Consider the following 18,309-nt stretch of genomic DNA (forward strand, 5'->3'; position numbering starts at 1 on the left):
TGGGGATAGAAACAGGGTTGCGCACAAAGTTGAAGCATCACACCGTATTTCAAGCTGCTACAACAAATTAACTATTTAACACTTCGCTAATGTTGTGCGTGCACTTGTTGCCTCCCAGCGTGGAAACAAAGCAAATAATTACAGTAAGCGTTTTGCCAGGGAGAAGTTACTATAACGTAATGAGAAACTTTGTCCTGCGCTTTGATAAACAGAAGCAACAGGAAGCTGTTGGAAGGAGGATGGTGTTGCATTAGATACAGGGGAAAAAAAATAATAAATGTACGAAAATAATGTGTCCGTCGCCTCCAGCTCAGAATGCGGTTCCAGCTGATGTAGTGCCGTTTCTTTCTGGTAACGTAGCAACTGGACCACACCTCCTCTGCTGAAAGATGCTAAAGAGCCCTTCGAGCACTATCTGGTGTACTGCAAGGGAACTGCACCATTTTTAATTTCCACAGGATTGCCAGCTGATACCTTTTTTTTTTTTTAACCACACACACACCCCACCCCCCCACACCCCCCCATGGAATGGCAAGGAAATTCTTCGTTCTCTGTCAAGTAATCCTGTTTTTTCATTCACTCTTTGTGTAGTAATCCCATTTATATCGCAGAAGAGGACTTTGTTATGATACCGGAATTGTATCTATCAGTGCATTTTATCTTGTTTTGAAGTAAATTTTTGTTTTAAAAATAAGCATTCTTGTGCACCTGATGCTCTTCTCGTTTAGCACTCCTGTATGGTGGTATTATGTTGACATTTTGGAAGAATACTCAAGGATTTGAGCATGTTTTTCTTCTCGCTTAGACTTTGCAAATGACTGAAAGGTTTCCCCACTCCTAACCTCTCTTCTGTTGTGCAACAAAAGAGCTTTCCTTTAAGCATCTTGGTTTCCAAGCACAAGAAATCGTCTCTGGGCATTACTGAACGTTTGACTTAAGGTGTGATGAATCCTCTTATGCCAAGTTGAATTTTTTGATGTATACTGTAGATTGATGTTTAACTTAGCTAAACCAGGTGTGCAACTGGTATTGTTCAGAGTTTCTCTTTAAGGTTGTTTCGTTCAGATTTCGGGTTTTGTACAAAAATAGGATATGCTAAATCTGCACTGGATGTCACAGCCTGACTTGGTTTTGTCGAGGCAGTTTCCTTTGCTGCCTGTCTTAGAAAAATGATTGTTGCATTTTAACAGTACAAAAACCTTATTCTGGCTTTGTGACCTGCATGAGCGAAAGCCTTTTAAACTATCTGAAAACTTACGATCTATTTTAATGTATTGGTTTTGTTCTATAGCGACTTAACCAGTTGTTGTCGTTGCACTTTGGTATCAGTGTGGGGAGGGAGCATGCTTTGGTGGTGTATGGTAAAAACAGCCGTTGCAAAATAATGCTATTGGTGTTGCTGTACTTTGAGGTTTACTTTCTTCAAAGAATTTTAAAATAAATCCTAGTGTAGTTCAGAAAGCTCATGCAGCTTGTGACTTGAGTACAACAAAATCAATAGCCTACCTAGAAAATATAAAACTGTGTACTTGGAGCCGTGCACAGACAGTAACTCTGGTCATATTGTGAAAACTATATAAAGATGCAGATAAATATACCGTTTCGTTAACTCGATAATGCTTACGCTTCCCCTCCCCCATCTCTCTTTATAGGTCTACGAGGGCTAATCAATCTTGGGAACACATGTTTTATGAACTGTATTGTCCAGGCACTTACCCACACTCCACTGCTGCGAGATTTCTTCCTCTCCGACAGGCACAAATGTGAAATGCAAAGCCCCAGCTCATGTCTGGTCTGTGAAATGTCTACGCTTTTTCAGGAGGTGAGTGCTGTTTGCCACAATAGCATCGCCTTTCCACAGATGCTGGCTCGCTCTTACCCCAAAAGGGATTGTGTTCGATCTGCAAATATAAAGGGGTTGCAAATTATGTTTCCCCTCAAGATGTGGCAAAACAGAGGGGTGAAGATCGCGTGAGACCCTACTGTCAAAAATACCCAACTGCTGAAAAGGAAACCGTTGGCCTTAGAAGTCCTATTCTTGAGTCACCCTTGTTTAGTCAAAGCTGGTATTGGAAATAATTACAGTGCTGCCTGCTCTTCTGAGACTGATCTGCAAGTCTTTAGTCTTAAAGCTGAATGTGTGCTTTAATTAAAGGTGCAAGTTGTAACTGGAAAATATGTCACAGGCTCTTGGGTGATGATGGGGATGAGAATAAAGCAGTAGTGTATAGCCTTGTGGTTTAAGGCACTGCATTATGTAGGCCTGCATAAATATTTTAAAGATCTCGATTCGGTGCTTTCTAACAGGCAGAAACATCCTTGCAGGCGTCTCTTAGGTGGAAATCCATTAATGGTCAGGAGGATGTAGAACAGTGAATGTGTTGGTACAGTGTGTGCCTTCCATGTACGAGCTGCTCTTCTTCCCCTTTCTCGTTCAGGTGGCTTTGCAGCGTGCCTTTCTTGCAGGTCTAGTCTGTGCTGTATGAGACAGCACAGTCTTTTCCTTAATTAATAGTCAAAGAGCTTTATTAACTAGCTTAGTTCCACATCTGGGATTTATGGCTAGACATGGGCTTCTAGTTTTAAGGTGAGTCTTTGAAAACAAACAAACAAACAAATCTAATGCTGTGCCTTTCCCTTAGTGATAGATCTGCTTTCTTGGTAACTGGCGGGGAGGGGAACGCCACCAAAAATCAGAGGTGGTTAGAAAAAAAAAAAAAAGGCAATAGACCATGCTGCCACAGAACGTTTGAGATAGCTGGAGGTGTCTGTACGCACAGCGTGTCTTGTGTATATGCTGTCATGGAATTTCATTCAAACTGAGACCAACCTCAAATAGCTTTACCTTTATCTTGTGATTTTCAATTTGATTTTACTTCTGTGCCTTTTTCACCAGAGGCGATTCTTTTTGGTCATTGCAGGTGAGTTAAACATACATGGAAGGCAAAGTCCCCCTTAGCCATTCCAGTACAAAGTTGTTTTCTGCTCGTACTCAGCACGTGTGTTATTTAGCAACTTTCCATGCTGTTGATAAGTCATTAGCTATATGTTATACTTCTTATTTTTTTGATTTATTTTTCAATTATTCCTGGGTCTATCAGGAAGGGAGGTAAAAACAATAGGCAGGCATACCAATAGGTAGCAGCTGCAGGATTATTGAAACCAGATGTGCAGTTAAATGGGGAAATACCACTCTGCCTCGATTAAAAAAATCCGTCATGGTATAGAAATAACAGTTTCTGTACACTGTTAATATAGAAACCTATTTGTTTATTTTTTTTTAAAAAAGGTACTATTATAATCTTGATATCCTTTCATCAAGTTGGGATATAAAGTCTCATTCTGATTAATATCACTACATGCTGTTTACACACATGCATTTTTAAAAAAACCCCTTGGGAAAGGGGAAATGAGTATTACGTTACAGATTGAGGGGCTGGAGGGAAGATCAGGACTGTCTAGGTAATGATTTTTACTTCCATTTTTGTATGTGGAGCCCTGTTGATGGCCTAGGATGCCTCTTGCTAGACTATGTAAAACAAGCATGTAACAAAGACCGGGCTGTTAGCCAAAATGGGGCTTAAACGCAGCATTCGCATTAGTTTCAGTTGTAACCAAGTTTAATTTCACACACAACTTTGGGAATGTCAGCCTTCATTTTCCTTAATCAAAATTCATGCCTACGCTTGCATTAGTTCTAATAATTAATGTTCTGCAACACGAGGGTTTGTGAATGAGGGAAGAGCCGTATCTGTGAGATGAGGCTGTGAAGGCAGCAGTACGGTAGTCTCTGTCCTTATTTCAGGTTGAAATACCGCAGCTCTGTGCTGTGGGAGGACAGCAGAAAGTGACTCAACCAACTTGAAGAAAAACTAGAGCTTAGTCCTCCGCAAGCAAAACTGTAGCGTCGGTAACCAACTCGGTGTATTTTAACTTGCAAGCAGTAAATACCGTGTTATGTGTATAGCTCTGTCAGCACTCACTGTAAAATTCTTTTTCCCAGTGACTTTGAATTTCTCTACATTCAGAATTAAAACCAAAGTCTTGCATTTTTGGAGCAGACTGCTTAGCTTTCATGTCCCAACTGTAAGCAGGGGTTCTGATGAAGATTCCTACGCTGTTTTTTGCAGAGATGAGGTCTGAATGAAGGAAAGCCAACCAGCGGAGATTTCAGTGCTATGGTTAAGAATTCCTTTGTAATTGAATTACCGGGGAAACTTCGGTTCAGGTTCTATCTTGTTTTTACATAGCTTTCCCACCGGGATTAACTGATGTAGTTATCCCAAGGCATCTTACCCAGTGACAGACGATCAGGGCAAGGGTTAACTTCATCTGCCCTCCACCCTTCTTTTCTGAAGGTGTGATCTTAGACAAATGGAATGCCAGGGGATCTGGTGAATGCATGCCAGGAAGAACTCTCCAGGAGAAAAAGAGGCTGGTTTGAACATTAAATGGAAGTTACTATACCTAAATAAGCAGGCTTTGCTATTTTTTTTCTTAAACAGAAAACACTTGTCCCTTTTCTTTGTTTATGATCCTTTAGTTACATAGGTCGTGTGATTTCTCTGTGATAAATAGGAAGCTACAAAGTTCTACCTTGAAGTAGGTTGATGGTGAGTAATGAGTGTCAGATGGTTCTCAGAATTGAGGGTTGGGGGGTTTTTTTTTGTTGTGTTTTTTTTCTTTTTCCCCTGGTAGCTTTTCTTGCGAATATGCCAAGCATTGAATCTCTGTTTGTTTTAAAAATATCTGACTGCATCAATTAACCTTCTCATTTGTGCTGCTTGAAACCTATTTCTCAATAGAATCATGACATGAATTACACTGCATAAGAAAAGGAATGAAAAGGATTTGGGAATAACAGATAGTGGTGAAACTGGATGGAGGGAAGATAGAACACACAGAATCCGTTCATTGAGCCTTTTGGCTGAAAGGGTTTGTGCGCTACTTTTTACCTACTGGTATTTGTGTTTTAGTTTTGCCTCACTAATGAAAATTAATTTCAAGATGGTCCACACCCCCTATGGTTTACAGAAACGATTCACAGAGTGACCCTTCAGGGAGGTAGGATTGGCGGGTCTGTATCTCGGTGTACTCTGTGACTGGAATAGCAAGAATACCTGGGAATAGAGCAGAACGCAGCGCATCCGCTCAGAGATGTAAAGAACAAAGCCGCCTTTATCCCCATCGTTACTCATCCTCATGAGCCTATCAAAGTGCACAGCACAACTACGTGGAGAGTTGAGAAGTGAGGACAGAGAGGAAAGAGGAGATGATTTATGGCTTTGATATCTCAAGATGGTACACTGTTGAAATGGCTTATGTATAAAATAAGTTACAACAAAGGTACAAGGGAGAAAAAGTAGTTAAGGCTCTTTACGTAGACAGAGGCCTTGCATTTTTATAACGGAAAATGCAGTTTTGACAATTTAGTAAAATCTCTTCTCTGAAATAAGTATAAAACATACAGAGCGCATGCAGGCAAAATGGTTTTTCTGGCTCTTTGAACCATTGCGCTTTGTTGGGAAACCTCCAGTAGGTGTTCTGTTCTTCTGCATTACCCACTCCCTTTATCCGTTGTATATTTTCAGAACGTTTAAAGTCTTAATTGAGAACCAATTCTCAAAGAGGAGGTTTTGGCTTCTCAAGTTGGACTGGAGCCTGCTGTAGGATTTATGCCTATAAATTCTTGATTACAAAGCTCCGAGACTGTTTAGTTGGTACATATGCAGGATAGATCGACTGTATCTGTTCACGTAATTGGGAAACTTCGATGCATGTGCTTTTGGCAGGAGGAATAGAAAGAAGTACAGATGTGTGTGGTGGTGTTTTGGTTTATTTTTTTTTTTTTTTAAACCTGACTGGTATATTTTTGGTAACAATAATGCAAAATACAAAGCCTAGAATTCTCTAAATCCCCTGTAGATTCTTTCTTTTAGACTCCAAGAGCAAATGTTTTAAGCGCAAAAAAATAAAGTTACTGTTACTTGGGTTGTGTATGAGAATGGAGGCTTTGAATCCTGGTTTGGTTTTTCCCCTTTTTTTTTGTCCTGCAACAGCAATTAAAGAGCGTATTACCAAGCGTTTTCAGATTGCTTGAACTAGTTCTCTCTGGTATAAACAACTGATACTGCTGAATTGAAAACAAATTTAACAAATTTAAGCAAAAATTGTTTTAAATTGTGTTTGGAAGAATCGTGCTGTTGAACTGTTTTAAAGGTGACTTGCAAACACATCATTATTTATATTTATACACTTTAATGAAAAGGTTTGTATAATAGTGATTGAATAAGACTTTACATGGACTGTCTTTTCCTTTTTGTGGATTGGCACAGCTCTGACAGGCTGCTCTTCCCAGCAACAAGGAAATGGCAGAGATGGGATGGCCGTTTTGTACATTCCAGTTAAATATTGCTACTGAATGTGCTCTTTTGTTTCATTTTTGATTTATTAGAATAGTGAAGCTTTCCCCTACCCCACGTATATTCACTAGCGTTCTTACTAGGTGTGTGGCTAGTTTCTGTGTGATAATAGCTAATAATTTGATAAAGCTTCTTGTTAGATTCTTCTAATCCTAATGAAGCACTGGAGAATGTAAAATCTGCTGGCAGGTCTGGTGTCTGCAGTGGAGTAATTACGGAGAGTGCTGTTGGATAAAGTGACCGGAGAGCTCTGGGACTAATTGTAAGGAGTGACAGAAGAGAGAAGTTTTATTGCTGCAGTTCCCTGAATTATGTTGAGCAGCAGCTGCGTCAGCAAATTTCAATTACCATACTACTGCTCCAGTCCCTTGGTGTCATTCTTGTTGGCATCAGAGTTAACTATTGATCTTTTTATTTATAGAAGCATTTTGTGGTGTTTGGCCGCAGAGGTATATCTTCTTGTTTGGAAAAAGCGGAGCTTGCAGTAAAGAAATTTCTTCGCATGGAAATGCACTGAAACCATTTAGAAAACCCTGCAAATATGAGGACTAGATGAGAAGGTTATGCTGCCTTTTGCCTACCTGTCCCTTAAAATACAGTATGTTTTATCTAGGCAGGTTTGTAGCACAATGCCTGTGCTTGCGCTGATGTAAAATGCTCAGAGGCTGGGCAGGGAGAAATTTAGGGGAAGGAAGGGGGAAGGAAGCCTGCTTTTCCACTAAAAGTGAGAAATTTTATACTGCTGGGGTTTTAAATCTTAGTTTTGATCTGTGCGGCTTACTGTCTTCTGTTTGGGAAGAGTAACTGAAAATAAACTGCTATCAATTTGATAGGATCTTGGCAAAGCATAATCATAGATTTGCAGGCACCCTTTACTGGCAAATACCTTTTCCAAAAGTTGGGGAAGGCAAAATGACTTAGAAATTTTCACTTACTAGAAATAAAATGTTACCCCGTTAAATACAACCTGAAGCCCAAGGGCATAAACAGTTTTGGGCCTTTTCTGGCTCCCTGCAGGGACACCACAAGCATCTCTGCTTTGCTTTTGGAAGGGGTACCGTGGTGCGGGGGCTTGGGAGTAGACACAGAAGCTGGCTTGCCGGAGAGGGGACTGTGAGCTTTAGTCTCAGACCCGGTGCCAGGGCTGGCAGCAGCAGCGAGGACCTGGGAAGATAAAAGTAGAAGAGTTGCAGCGATAGCACTCGGATGGAAATGGAGAGGGTAAAGGAAGGAGCTGAACCCCGACCTGGGGAAATACAGACCCTTAGGGCTGGGGGGGTGTTGTGGGGTTTTTTTGGTGTTTTTCAGGTGGGACCTGGCGGGTTTTTATTTTTTAAAACAAACAAACAAACAAAAAAACCCAGCATGAATTTCTGTAGGTAGTTATCTGTCCTCCTCTTCTGCGCTGCTTTACCTCCCCAGCTGTGTGTCACCGCTCCGCAGTGGGGTTTCACATCACGGTTTTGCTGACTGAATAATTCGTCTGTGTCCTCTAATACTCTTCTGGCAAAATCACCTGGGGCAATTTCAGTCGCTACGATAGCCAGCTCATCAGATCTTGACTGAAGCTGATTAAGAAGCAGATGCAGGAGCTGGTCCAGGACCAGAACTCCGGCAGCGACACCCTGCAGGAGCGGTGACGTGCAGCTGACGCTGGGACGGGTGAATGAAGTGTATCTTCAGCTCTGCGGACAGCTGGGCTGAATAAAGTTGTTTCTAAAGCCTTGCGCTGCTGTAGTGATACAGTAAAAGGCCAATGAGGCTGCTATCCTGCTTGGAAGTTTATTGGTAAGGTGGGACCATGCACAGCCACTGGGTGCGGAGAGTTGCCGTGGCTTGGTTCAGGGGCTGGATGGCACTTAGCATCTGATATCCTCATCTTCACTGTTTGTCCTGATTTTGGGGGGGGGCATGTAATTTGTGAATGAAATTGCTGAGCTCTTTCAAATGTAGGATTTTTTTTTTTTTTCCCCCTCAGGTTATTTTAATAAAAACCAGTCGTATCAGTAAGGAATTTTTGAGTATTGTTCCCCCCTTCTCCTTTATTTATTTATTTTACCTTAATCCATCAAAATGAAGGAATTTCAAGGGAGAAAACTGAGGTGCTCAGTTCTGAGATCACTTCTTCTATATTATGTGATAAAAAGCTGTTTCTGTATTTTATTATTGAGGCCATCAGAATTAAATGGTTTAAATTTATTTGACAAATTGCACTCATTTAAGTTTTTAATAATGAAATGCACTGAGGCTGTGTAACTTGTTAACAGTCATGTCCTTCTCTTTGCTTTGAGCAGTTTTACTCTGGGCACCGATCTCCTCACATTCCATATAGGTTATTGCACCTGGTATGGACTCATGCACGGCATTTAGCAGGGTACGAGCAACAAGATGCACACGAGTTCCTCATTGCTGCATTAGATGTGCTACACAGACACTGCAAAGGTAAGGCTTGCACCCAGTCTTCAACCAACAAGGAATATTGGATCAAAAGGAGGTAGAAAAATCTCATTTTGAATCAAGCGGAGTGTCTTTCGGTACAGCAGTCTTAGCAAATTCCTTTTAAAATGTTTGGTAGACTTAAAGGAAAAGAATTTATAAAGAAATAAACCATTCCCACTGTCAGAAATTACCTAGAGTTAGAAGCAGACAAGCCTGTACATTGATTTGAATCACCATCGTGTTCTTCTCTTATTGGCTGTGAGTCACTGTCTTTTCTTTTAAATTGCCATTTTAATTCTATTTATACTTGAGGTTGTTAGAACTCTTACTCAGTGTGTCATGGGACTGATGAAAATAACGTAGGGGAAGCTATGGCTGTTCTGCTTAAATATTATTCTGCTGTACTTATGATGCCCAATTGCTTACAGAAATGTGAATAAGAAAAAAAAATAATTTGGTTTTAGTATCTCTTGTTAGTCTGTATATAAAAATGTGGAATTCTACAATATGGTAAAAATATTCAGTGACGTGCTTTTAGAGATGAAGTATGTAAGTCTTGAATTGATTTGGTAATATGATAGAAAATTATGTATTTCATGTTAGTTGACTGAACTAAATCTGAACCGAAAATTTCCCAATCTGTCAATGTTTGTTCTAGCTTGATTCACTTAAACACAGAAATTTTTGCTATTCTTGTTGGGGAAAAATACTAGGGTTGATACTAGCAAAACAAACAAAAATCCCTGGTCACTAAAAATAAGCTTTAAAGCACTCAACTTTCCTCTAGTGCTCTTAGAAAAAGCACTCAGAGATTAGTTGTTTGGCTTATCACAGGACTATCAAAGGGAGGGCTGCTTTGAAATAGTTTGAAGTCTTGCTTTTATCTTTGAGATAGCCTCACATGGTAGCAGATGTGCTTGTTCAGATCCGTAATAGGTGTCCTCCAAAAGAGTCTTCTCCAAAAAGGGTACTTCTAAGGAAAGGAGAGCAGTCCTTTTGTAATTACTAATATCTGTCATTTGACAATCGCTAACTGAAATTCAATAAGCCTAATGAAACCAGTGCTGAAGTACCGTAAGGAATAGAGTCTACCCAAATACTGACCTCTCGCTTCTTCACACTGAATAAACTCAGCTGTGAACAGAAATTCTTCATGGTTCCCGTAAAGTTTCCGAACCACCGATGTAACAAATCTTGAAGCTTTTTCATCATCTTTGATATAAAATGGTGTTCGTACTTCTTCTCTGCTTCCCGATTCGTTCATGAAGGAGTAGCAGTCTCTTCTCAGGATTGTAAAGAAGAAACTTGCAACAATAAAGGTCCCTGCGCTCTTTTCAGACTGATAAAGAATCTGAAAAGTTTTACTTATTTATTAAAGTGTGGTTTGGCTTTAAATGGAGAGTCTATCTTATGTATCTTCTGGAATTGCCAACGCAATCAAGCTTTCTCAACGGTTTCTTTATTGTTGGTTCTATTTGGCCTCTGCAGCCTGAATGAAAATGGAACTGGGATTTGTCCTAAAACTTAGAAAGAATTATATGTTGGAAACTTTGGAAAGAGTGTGTGTACACGTGTGGATTCTTTTACTACTGGGTGGATATCACAGATGTGTTGAAAACGCAGACTTCTGAATTGATACCAAGTTTCATAATGGTTTCAGCCAGTTTGAATTGAATTGAGGGTTTTTGCGCCCTTGGTACTGAGCTTTTTGACTTGTGGCAAATCAGTACAAGGACTGAAATTCAGTTATTTAATGGACATCCTTAAGTTTGAGCTACTTGCATGGACACAATTAAGCTGTTACAGTGCTACTAGTGGGAAGGCATTAGCTCTAGATCCCTGACATCTGTGCACCTAGGTCTTTAAATCTCTGTTTCTGAACAAATGGACTTTTATTAAACTACGGTAAATAATCTATTCCACATCAAGGTAATTTAAAAGAAGCGGTTGAGCAGTTGTGTGGGAACCAAACCAGTTTATCTGAACCAGAATTTCAAGTATGGTTGTGATAAACCGCTTTTGGAATGAACTAGTTTGCTATGTAATGAGAAAGTTTTCCCACTTACATACTTGTGCGTGCACACAGACACACACATACAGGTATACACATGTAAAAACATTATTACTAATAGTGAGAATACGTCCTGAAGCTACAATAAGCAAATAATATCTCCCTTGCAAGTATTAAATATTTATTTTACTGAATCAAAAACGCTTTTAAAGCTTCCAGTCAATAGTAATCAAGTTTAGAATTAATACACGATGAAGTAAAATAAAGTATAGGGAAAAGTTTTGTCCAAAGGCCCTAGCTTTTGGATGTTATTGATGATCACCAAGGCTTCAGGCACCAAAGTAAACAAAAGCATTCCTTATGTTAAGAACTATATAAATATCCAGTGATATTTGTTTGGCTGACACTGGTAATTTATCCCTTTTCCATTCCATTTACTCTGCTTTCTAGGAAGTGTTGTAACGCAAGTCCGAGCAGGCTGTGAATGCTCGGTATTGATATCCGGCGTTGCCTAAATTAGGAAAAGTAGATTGTTTTGATGGGCATTTAAAGATAAGTTTTGTAATACGCCATCACAAAAGCATAAAATCAACGGCCCTGAGATTCTCATAGGGGCTGGCCCAGGTAGTTGTTTAGTCGTTGTAAATGCTGGTTGAATATATACTTTTAGTGGCATCTGTGAAGTTTGGGAAGCCCAGGATACCTGTGTGATCACCATGTCTCAGAGTTACAGCTCTCCTCCTGCTGGCACTGTTGTGTTGAGCCGTGGCATCTGTGCAGGGCGTACTCTGGACACTTAACAAGGCTCCTCTCTGCTGCTGCACTAACATAAAATGCTTCTGAATAAAACGAAATCGAGCCTGTCATGCATGTGCTTCATTCCAACTGCTGGAGAGGGATGGACTAACTGGAAAGTAGCATTATGGTGGAGGGAAAAAAAAAAAAAAAAAGGCTTAGCTATTAGTTATTCCTCTTGCTCTACCATTCACCCAAAGTGTGCACCAACTAAAAAAGCGAGAACTTTCTTGAATCTGAATGCTTTTCCCCGCGCTGCTCCTATAAATGACATTTAAAGCTGTACCTGCGTTTCATGCTATTCCGGTCTCTTGCTGGTTTGATAGTGCTCGGAGTTCTGCAGTGTTTCTGGTACCTTGGCATTTGTGGTCCTTCTCACCACAAAAGCTTCCAAATGAGGTTCACAGCTCGCTCTCCGTCAGATATTACTCTGCCTCAGATATTAGCTTCTTTGCCAGAGTAGTGCCATAAACACCATGCTTCTTCCCCAGAGTAATGCCGTGAACAGCCTGGCTGTGTAGGTGACGGCCACCTTCTTTCTATTAAAGTCTAACCATTCGCCTGGATGTTGGCATGTATTGCCTTTGATCTTTAAAATACACGGCAACTTTGTTTTTTCAGTCTCTGAATGTGTTTGGATCATAGAAGATGATGGTGATCACACATTGATCTGTTGCTTCTTGCATATTTTCTGGGATTCCTCTGTGAAAAACAAGTAGAAAAGTATACTCTGCTCTTTGTGTGGGATCCTTCAGGAGTTCTAGGGCTCTTTGTTTCTTAGAGGAATGTAAATAATGGGTATTTCTGCCCAGTCTGTAAAGCATTAGGTCAGCTTCTAGTCAACACGACAAATACATCTTAATTATCAGTGCTGTGGAAGAAATTCAGGGTTCTAATTCTGCAAACTCTCATGAGGGTTAAGGTTCCAGTCATCCAAATACTTTGTAGTTTACTAGATTTCTTTCAGACATATTCAAACTTGTTATTTTCTTATATGGAGCAAGGCTGCAATTCAAAAGTTAATGTTCAGCCCAGGGAAATCACTGGCTGTATTTTAATTTTTCTTTTATTGCAAGAGCAGCAACAGTCAAGCAGAGATGCGTGTTTGTACACAAAGGTTCAAAAAGCAAGACAGAGAAATTGAAGTAATCCTATATTTGTATCCCAAACGTTATTCAGCCAATGTCATTCAGTTGTCTAACAAAGGAAGCATAGTACTTTAAAGCTGATTATTCCTCATTTATCTGGTTTTCATGAAGCATTTTGCATTCATCTTTAACAAGGTCTGCTACAAAGCTAATTTGAAGCCTGGTGCTAGGTATCATGACAGAAAAAGAATGCTGTGCTGAGATTTGGGAGTAAACCACTACCCTGCTCTGTCAATTCTGCATGGTATTCTTAGGAACTGGTAAAGCATATGCTTGTGAAACATGTCATCTGCTACGCTCCGTATAAACTTATGTGTACGCTGCTTCGTCATAAAGAATAGCAGGCACGTGTTCACAACACTGGGAGCCAAAGGAAAGCAGAAAAGTCAACATTAATGTCTTGTTTTGATAAATGCCGCTTTTAAAATCTGGCAATTTTTTAATTCCTTTAATTCCTTTTTCTCATTTGGAATTCTCATTCTCTCTACATACTGGAAGTTGGAGGCAAAATGTGTTTATTTTATTTCAAAACCAAAAGCAATGTTAAAAAGTATAGCTATTCTTACAGTTGTTACTTATGATTTACTTTTACTATATTGAATGCGTATATATTTGAACACAAGTTAATATGCTTCGTTATTGCACCGATGCAGTAGTATCTTCTGTGTTGGTTGTTTTTTTTTTTTTTTAAAGACTCGCACTTAATTTGAATCCAAACTTTCTGCCATTCCCATAATTACATTAGTGTATACATTCATGTATTTTCAAATCTGGTTTTAGTCTTGTGCTGACCATTCTCTTACAAGAAGCTGCTGATTTCCCTAGTAGGAATTATGTCCAGCTTTGAGAACAAAATGTAGGAGACTAAAACCTGCTTTGTGAGACAGAAATGTTGAAGGGAACCTTAACTTAAGCACAACAATCTCGCAGCTTCTAGTTGTCAGCTGCATAATATACCTCCTGTCAGCATCTGTTACACATTGACAACTGTGAGTAGGTGGTAATCTTACTTCTTTCCCCGCCCCCCCCCCCTCCTCTCCAACCAAATGTCATGGGAAATAACGTTGAGTGGGTAATGCCCTTCTGTTTTGCTGGGAACAAGCTCGCAGGATATTCTTTGGAGACCCTCTCGTCACTGATCCTAATTGAGTTGTATAATTGAAAAGGGAGTGTTGGTTCTCTCCCGTGGGCGGAGATGGCTGGCTGTTAAAGGTGTCCGACGGGGACGTTACCTGTGGTCCAGTGACAATCTCTAGACACTGCTTCTCTGCTTCTGCCCCCTTGAAACAAAACAGGGAGATAATGTATGAAATGATGAGATTACAAGGATGTGGCAGTTGCGTGTTGTTTCTTTAAAAAGAAAAAGCGTAGTTTTAAAAACAAGGATAAAAACCATTTTAAAAAAAAAAGGACAAAAACCATTTTGAAAATCCACATGTAGTCCTTAAAGCTTATAAGTGATCTTTTTCTAAAGGTGAAGAGTGTCTTGTACAGTCTCTCTACTGTATGCTCTGTTCATTAGCTTAGCATAATTGAGACCTTAAAAAGATCATAAGTTCAGTAAGATTTAGCTGAAATTCCCATCAAGAAATGCCTGAGACCGGGTCTGATAACCCCCGACTTGAACCTTGTACATTTGAAAGCTAATTTTAGAGCGTTTTGTTCAAGAGCCTTTTTAAGGAAACAGTATGCTTTTCTTGACAATTGAAACAGGAGTTTCTAAAGCGGGCAGCGGAGTGAGAGCTGTTCTGAGGCATTTAGGATCTCATTAACTGAAGTGGCCCATTGCAGCTCAGTAGGTATCACCTATGTCTGCTTTTCCACGCTTAGTATCGGGTGGAACCTTTGTCGGTTTACATAATATTTTCCAACAAACTTCATTGGGGGAAAAAAAAAAAAATCCATTCCCTTCTGCGGGAAGAAGACTCCAGCCTTAGACATAAGAAAAGTGGTGGGTTTTTGCCCTATGCTTTTGGTTTCTTTCGGTGTTTTTTTTACATGCTTGACTAGAAATTAATTATTTTTGAGGAATAGCTCTGATTTGAGGACTCAGCAACTTGGTATTTGATTTCTGAAACTGAAATACCTTCTAGTAAGTTAAAGATACTAGGAAATCTGGCAAAACTTGATTCTGTCTTAGCAGTTTGTGTTGTAGGAGGTTGGAAGACATCTTAAGATGTACTTTACAATTACAAAATAATTAGCTGGTGCCGTGATATAGTTTGTGTGTGCCTCTCTGTTTACCGAGCAAACCCGATTGCATCTGTCCTGCCCAGGAAGAATAAGCAATACAGTCTTGGAAAGCAAAGAAAAAGTGTCTCACTCCTGGCTCACCTATGGGGAGTGGAAGGAGCGTGCTTTAAAGCTGTGAACTGTGCCGAGAAATTTTTGGCTATTTAATGGTCTGGTTAGTCTAAGAAAGCTGAACTGGCCTAATCACAGCACTCAAATCATAAAAATGAATTGCCGTGCTCCCGAGACCTGCAGTGACAGTTCATAACGCCTAAAAGATGGGTATGCGTTCATTGTGCCCCTTGGGAACTTAGAGGATTGTGGTGTCTTTGAAGAAGCTGGAGGAAGACACGGCACTTATCTGCCCACTTCAGATAAGGACATCTTTCATTTTCTCACTGGTGAAAACTTGAATGGAAAGTACACGTTTATGTTGAAAGGACGGGACGCAGGGAGCAGGCTGGAGGTTAACGGGTCCTAAATCTCCCCTCACTACTCTGAGAAGTTGACTGGGGTAGAATTAAAAAGCAGCATCTGCTGACGGCTTCTCCTCTGTGTTCGTTTGGGGAAGTAATGTGCTATCGAATGCTCTGCCTAAGCAGAAACTAGTGCTTCTGTGGTAAAGAGCTGGCCATTTGTTTAGATGCAAATGGTGCACGGTGGCCCTCTAAGTGAAGTTTCAATGGTCTTCTTCATGAACCACCTTGGCAACTCCTTCATCTTAGGAGCTGATTTTACACCAGATAGGGCAAAGCAAATCTCTGTAAAGGGAGATAGGGCTATACCCTGAAAAAGGGGTTGGCTGACAGCTGAACGGGTTAAAGCTTCGCCTCTGCAGGAGTTCTTCTGATTATAGTCTGTATTTTGCTAGGAGTTCTCTTCTTGTTTCCTTGGTTTTCTTTAATCACATTTTCAGGGTTCCATGTTGTCTATGTGAGCATGCAGGATGTTTATAAGTTTGTGTTGTAAGGAGTTACTGGAGACATAGTCCAAGACAAAGCACTGTTCCCTAGGAGGACTTTTGACTTCTGAGTCTGTGTTTGCGTTCCTCCAGGTGATGACAATGGGAAGAAGGCCAACAACCCCAACCACTGTAACTGCATCATAGACCAAATCTTCACAGGCGGACTGCAGTCTGATGTTACCTGTCAAGTCTGCCAGTAAGTACTCTTTTTCTAATTCTCCGAACTTCTGTTAATTCCTAACTCTTGATTCGAAGCTGTAGACCCCCCAGAACAACAGCGTGTACCGAATCTTTTCTTTCTTGAATACCGATAAAATACCAGCAAAATGCCAGCAAGACAAGAACTGTTTAAATACGGCATCAGCTAGATGCAATCAATTACTAGTTAACTGGCATATATTAAGACATACCAAAAAAAGCTACCTGAAAAGTACCACAGGCTTATGGAGATGAAGTCGATAAAAATTTTCTTTAAGTCCATAGAAATTTTTACTAGTCTGTAAAGGATTGTTCTTTTCCAAGTTCACAAGGAAAAGACTTCCATGATCTCTTTGGTTTTGAAAGCATGAAATTGCCACTACATTTGAAGAAAATTGGGATACGCAACCCTACTTTCCTTCAGTTAGGAGCCTCATGTATCATCAGGAGAGGTTTCAAAGAGGCTGATAATAATAGAATCTCAGATACCAGCAAGTGAATGTTTTACAAGAGTAAGGAAAAACGTACTTGTTGTTCTGCTCTGTGTACTGGAGCAAGTTGACTTCTCTTTCAGGGTGTTTGGTGTTGCCATAGTGCAGAAGTCAGAGTTCTTGTTTTTTGTTCTGTCTCGCATTCTTTATAATTACGCACGCTGTCCTGCAGATGGACTGTTGTGCTCTGCTTGTTTGAATCCGCTTTTATTCTCAGTTTCCTGGAGAGATTTGCAAAAGATTTACTGTAAGGAAAACGGATGAAATTTTGTTCTTTGCCTCATAGAGCCACAGAATCCTTATTTGATAATAAAAAGCTTGATGTGTTGTGACACAATATTAGCATTGATAAAACTGTAACAAAAGAAGTTTCCTTTTGAAAATTGACAACTCCTGCACAAATGAAGCTGGAGAGAAGGCAGAATATTGTAGGCTTAATGAGAGCACAGAGGGAAAGACACTAGTTTTAGAGGAAGAGAGAACTCAAAAATAAGCATAATGAGTACAAACAGAAAATGCTTCCGAACTAGGAGCTTAGAACCTCGAAGTTCTGGACTTCCCTTAAAAATATAAATACTGGAAGAAAAGATTTGAGTTAATACAAGTTAATACTTTAAGAAGCTTTTTCTGTAGTCTAGCTGTTGGCTTGTCTTCAGCTGTGTTGTAGAGAAATCTGATCGAGAACAGACGCTGCTACTTGATGCGTTTATTCTTTGGCCTCTCAAATTCCAAATACTCTGAGAGATGCTACTATGAACTGCAAAGCTTAATTCAGTGCGCTACTGTCTAGCAAAAAATATTTGTCTCTCTCTTTATTGAAGTAGCCTTAAACACAGTCTTGACCAGAGACCCATGCTTCTAGACTAGTTGGATTGTGCGTAGCTGTCGTCATAGATGTTGGCTGGTTTATACTGGTCAGTGGTATATCCACTGCCGATCTCCGAGTAACCCTGCTTGTTCCCTTCGAGTCACAGGGCTCCAGTGAGTGGGAGAATGTGTTAAATGCGTCTATTTTGCATTTAGTACATCACAGCACATACATTTCCTAAAACATATGGCTTTTGAATATTTGGGAAAACACTGTGGAGCAACTGTATTTTCTGTCATCTTTGAGTGCCCTCTAGGGGTGATGTAGATCCCGTAGTTCTTAAAAGTAAGTATCTGGTGTTCACCCTAAAGTGGGAGAAACTTAATTTTACTTCCTTTAAACATGTGTTAAAACTGCTTTCTTTTTCATAGTGGCGTTTCCACAACGATAGACCCATTTTGGGACATCAGTTTGGATTTGCCAGGCTCCTCTACCCCGTTCTGGCCACTGAGTCCGGGGAGTGATGGCAGTGTCGTAAATGGGGAAAGCCATGTATCAGGCACCACCACTCTCACAGACTGCTTGCGAAGGTATGACATGAGACAAATACAATTTTGGTGGGGTAAAAAGCATTTGGCTTCATTCTGTTCTCCAGGTGGCACTGAACAATGGGAGTAAGTGATGCTTTGTCACGGCATTATCCCCAAATAGCATTCTAATACACGTTTTACTTGTTTTGCATAAGAGAAAGTGAGAAGGCAGAGAAGGCTCAGAGCAACAGAAGGCCTAACAATAAGCAAT

At 40.1% G+C, this 18,309-nt stretch overlaps 1 protein-coding gene across 8 annotated transcripts in view; it reads left to right on the forward strand.

Moving 5' to 3' along the window:
- Window positions 1–18,309, forward strand: part of USP22 (ubiquitin specific peptidase 22) — a 112,687-nt gene that overhangs the window by 83,326 nt on the left and 11,052 nt on the right. For all 8 annotated transcript variants that reach the window (XM_054211125.1, XM_054211128.1, XM_054211126.1 and 5 more), the window contains 4 exons: window positions 1,653–1,822; window positions 8,717–8,864; window positions 16,102–16,207; window positions 17,940–18,098. In XM_054211125.1, coding sequence (XP_054067100.1) covers window positions 1,653–1,822; window positions 8,717–8,864; window positions 16,102–16,207; window positions 17,940–18,098 — 583 coding nt within the window. The remainder of the gene's footprint in view (window positions 1–1,652; window positions 1,823–8,716; window positions 8,865–16,101; window positions 16,208–17,939; window positions 18,099–18,309) is intronic.

This window comes from Rissa tridactyla, chromosome 8 (genome assembly GCF_028500815.1).
Source record: "Rissa tridactyla isolate bRisTri1 chromosome 8, bRisTri1.patW.cur.20221130, whole genome shotgun sequence".
NCBI lineage: Eukaryota > Metazoa > Chordata > Aves > Charadriiformes > Laridae > Rissa > Rissa tridactyla.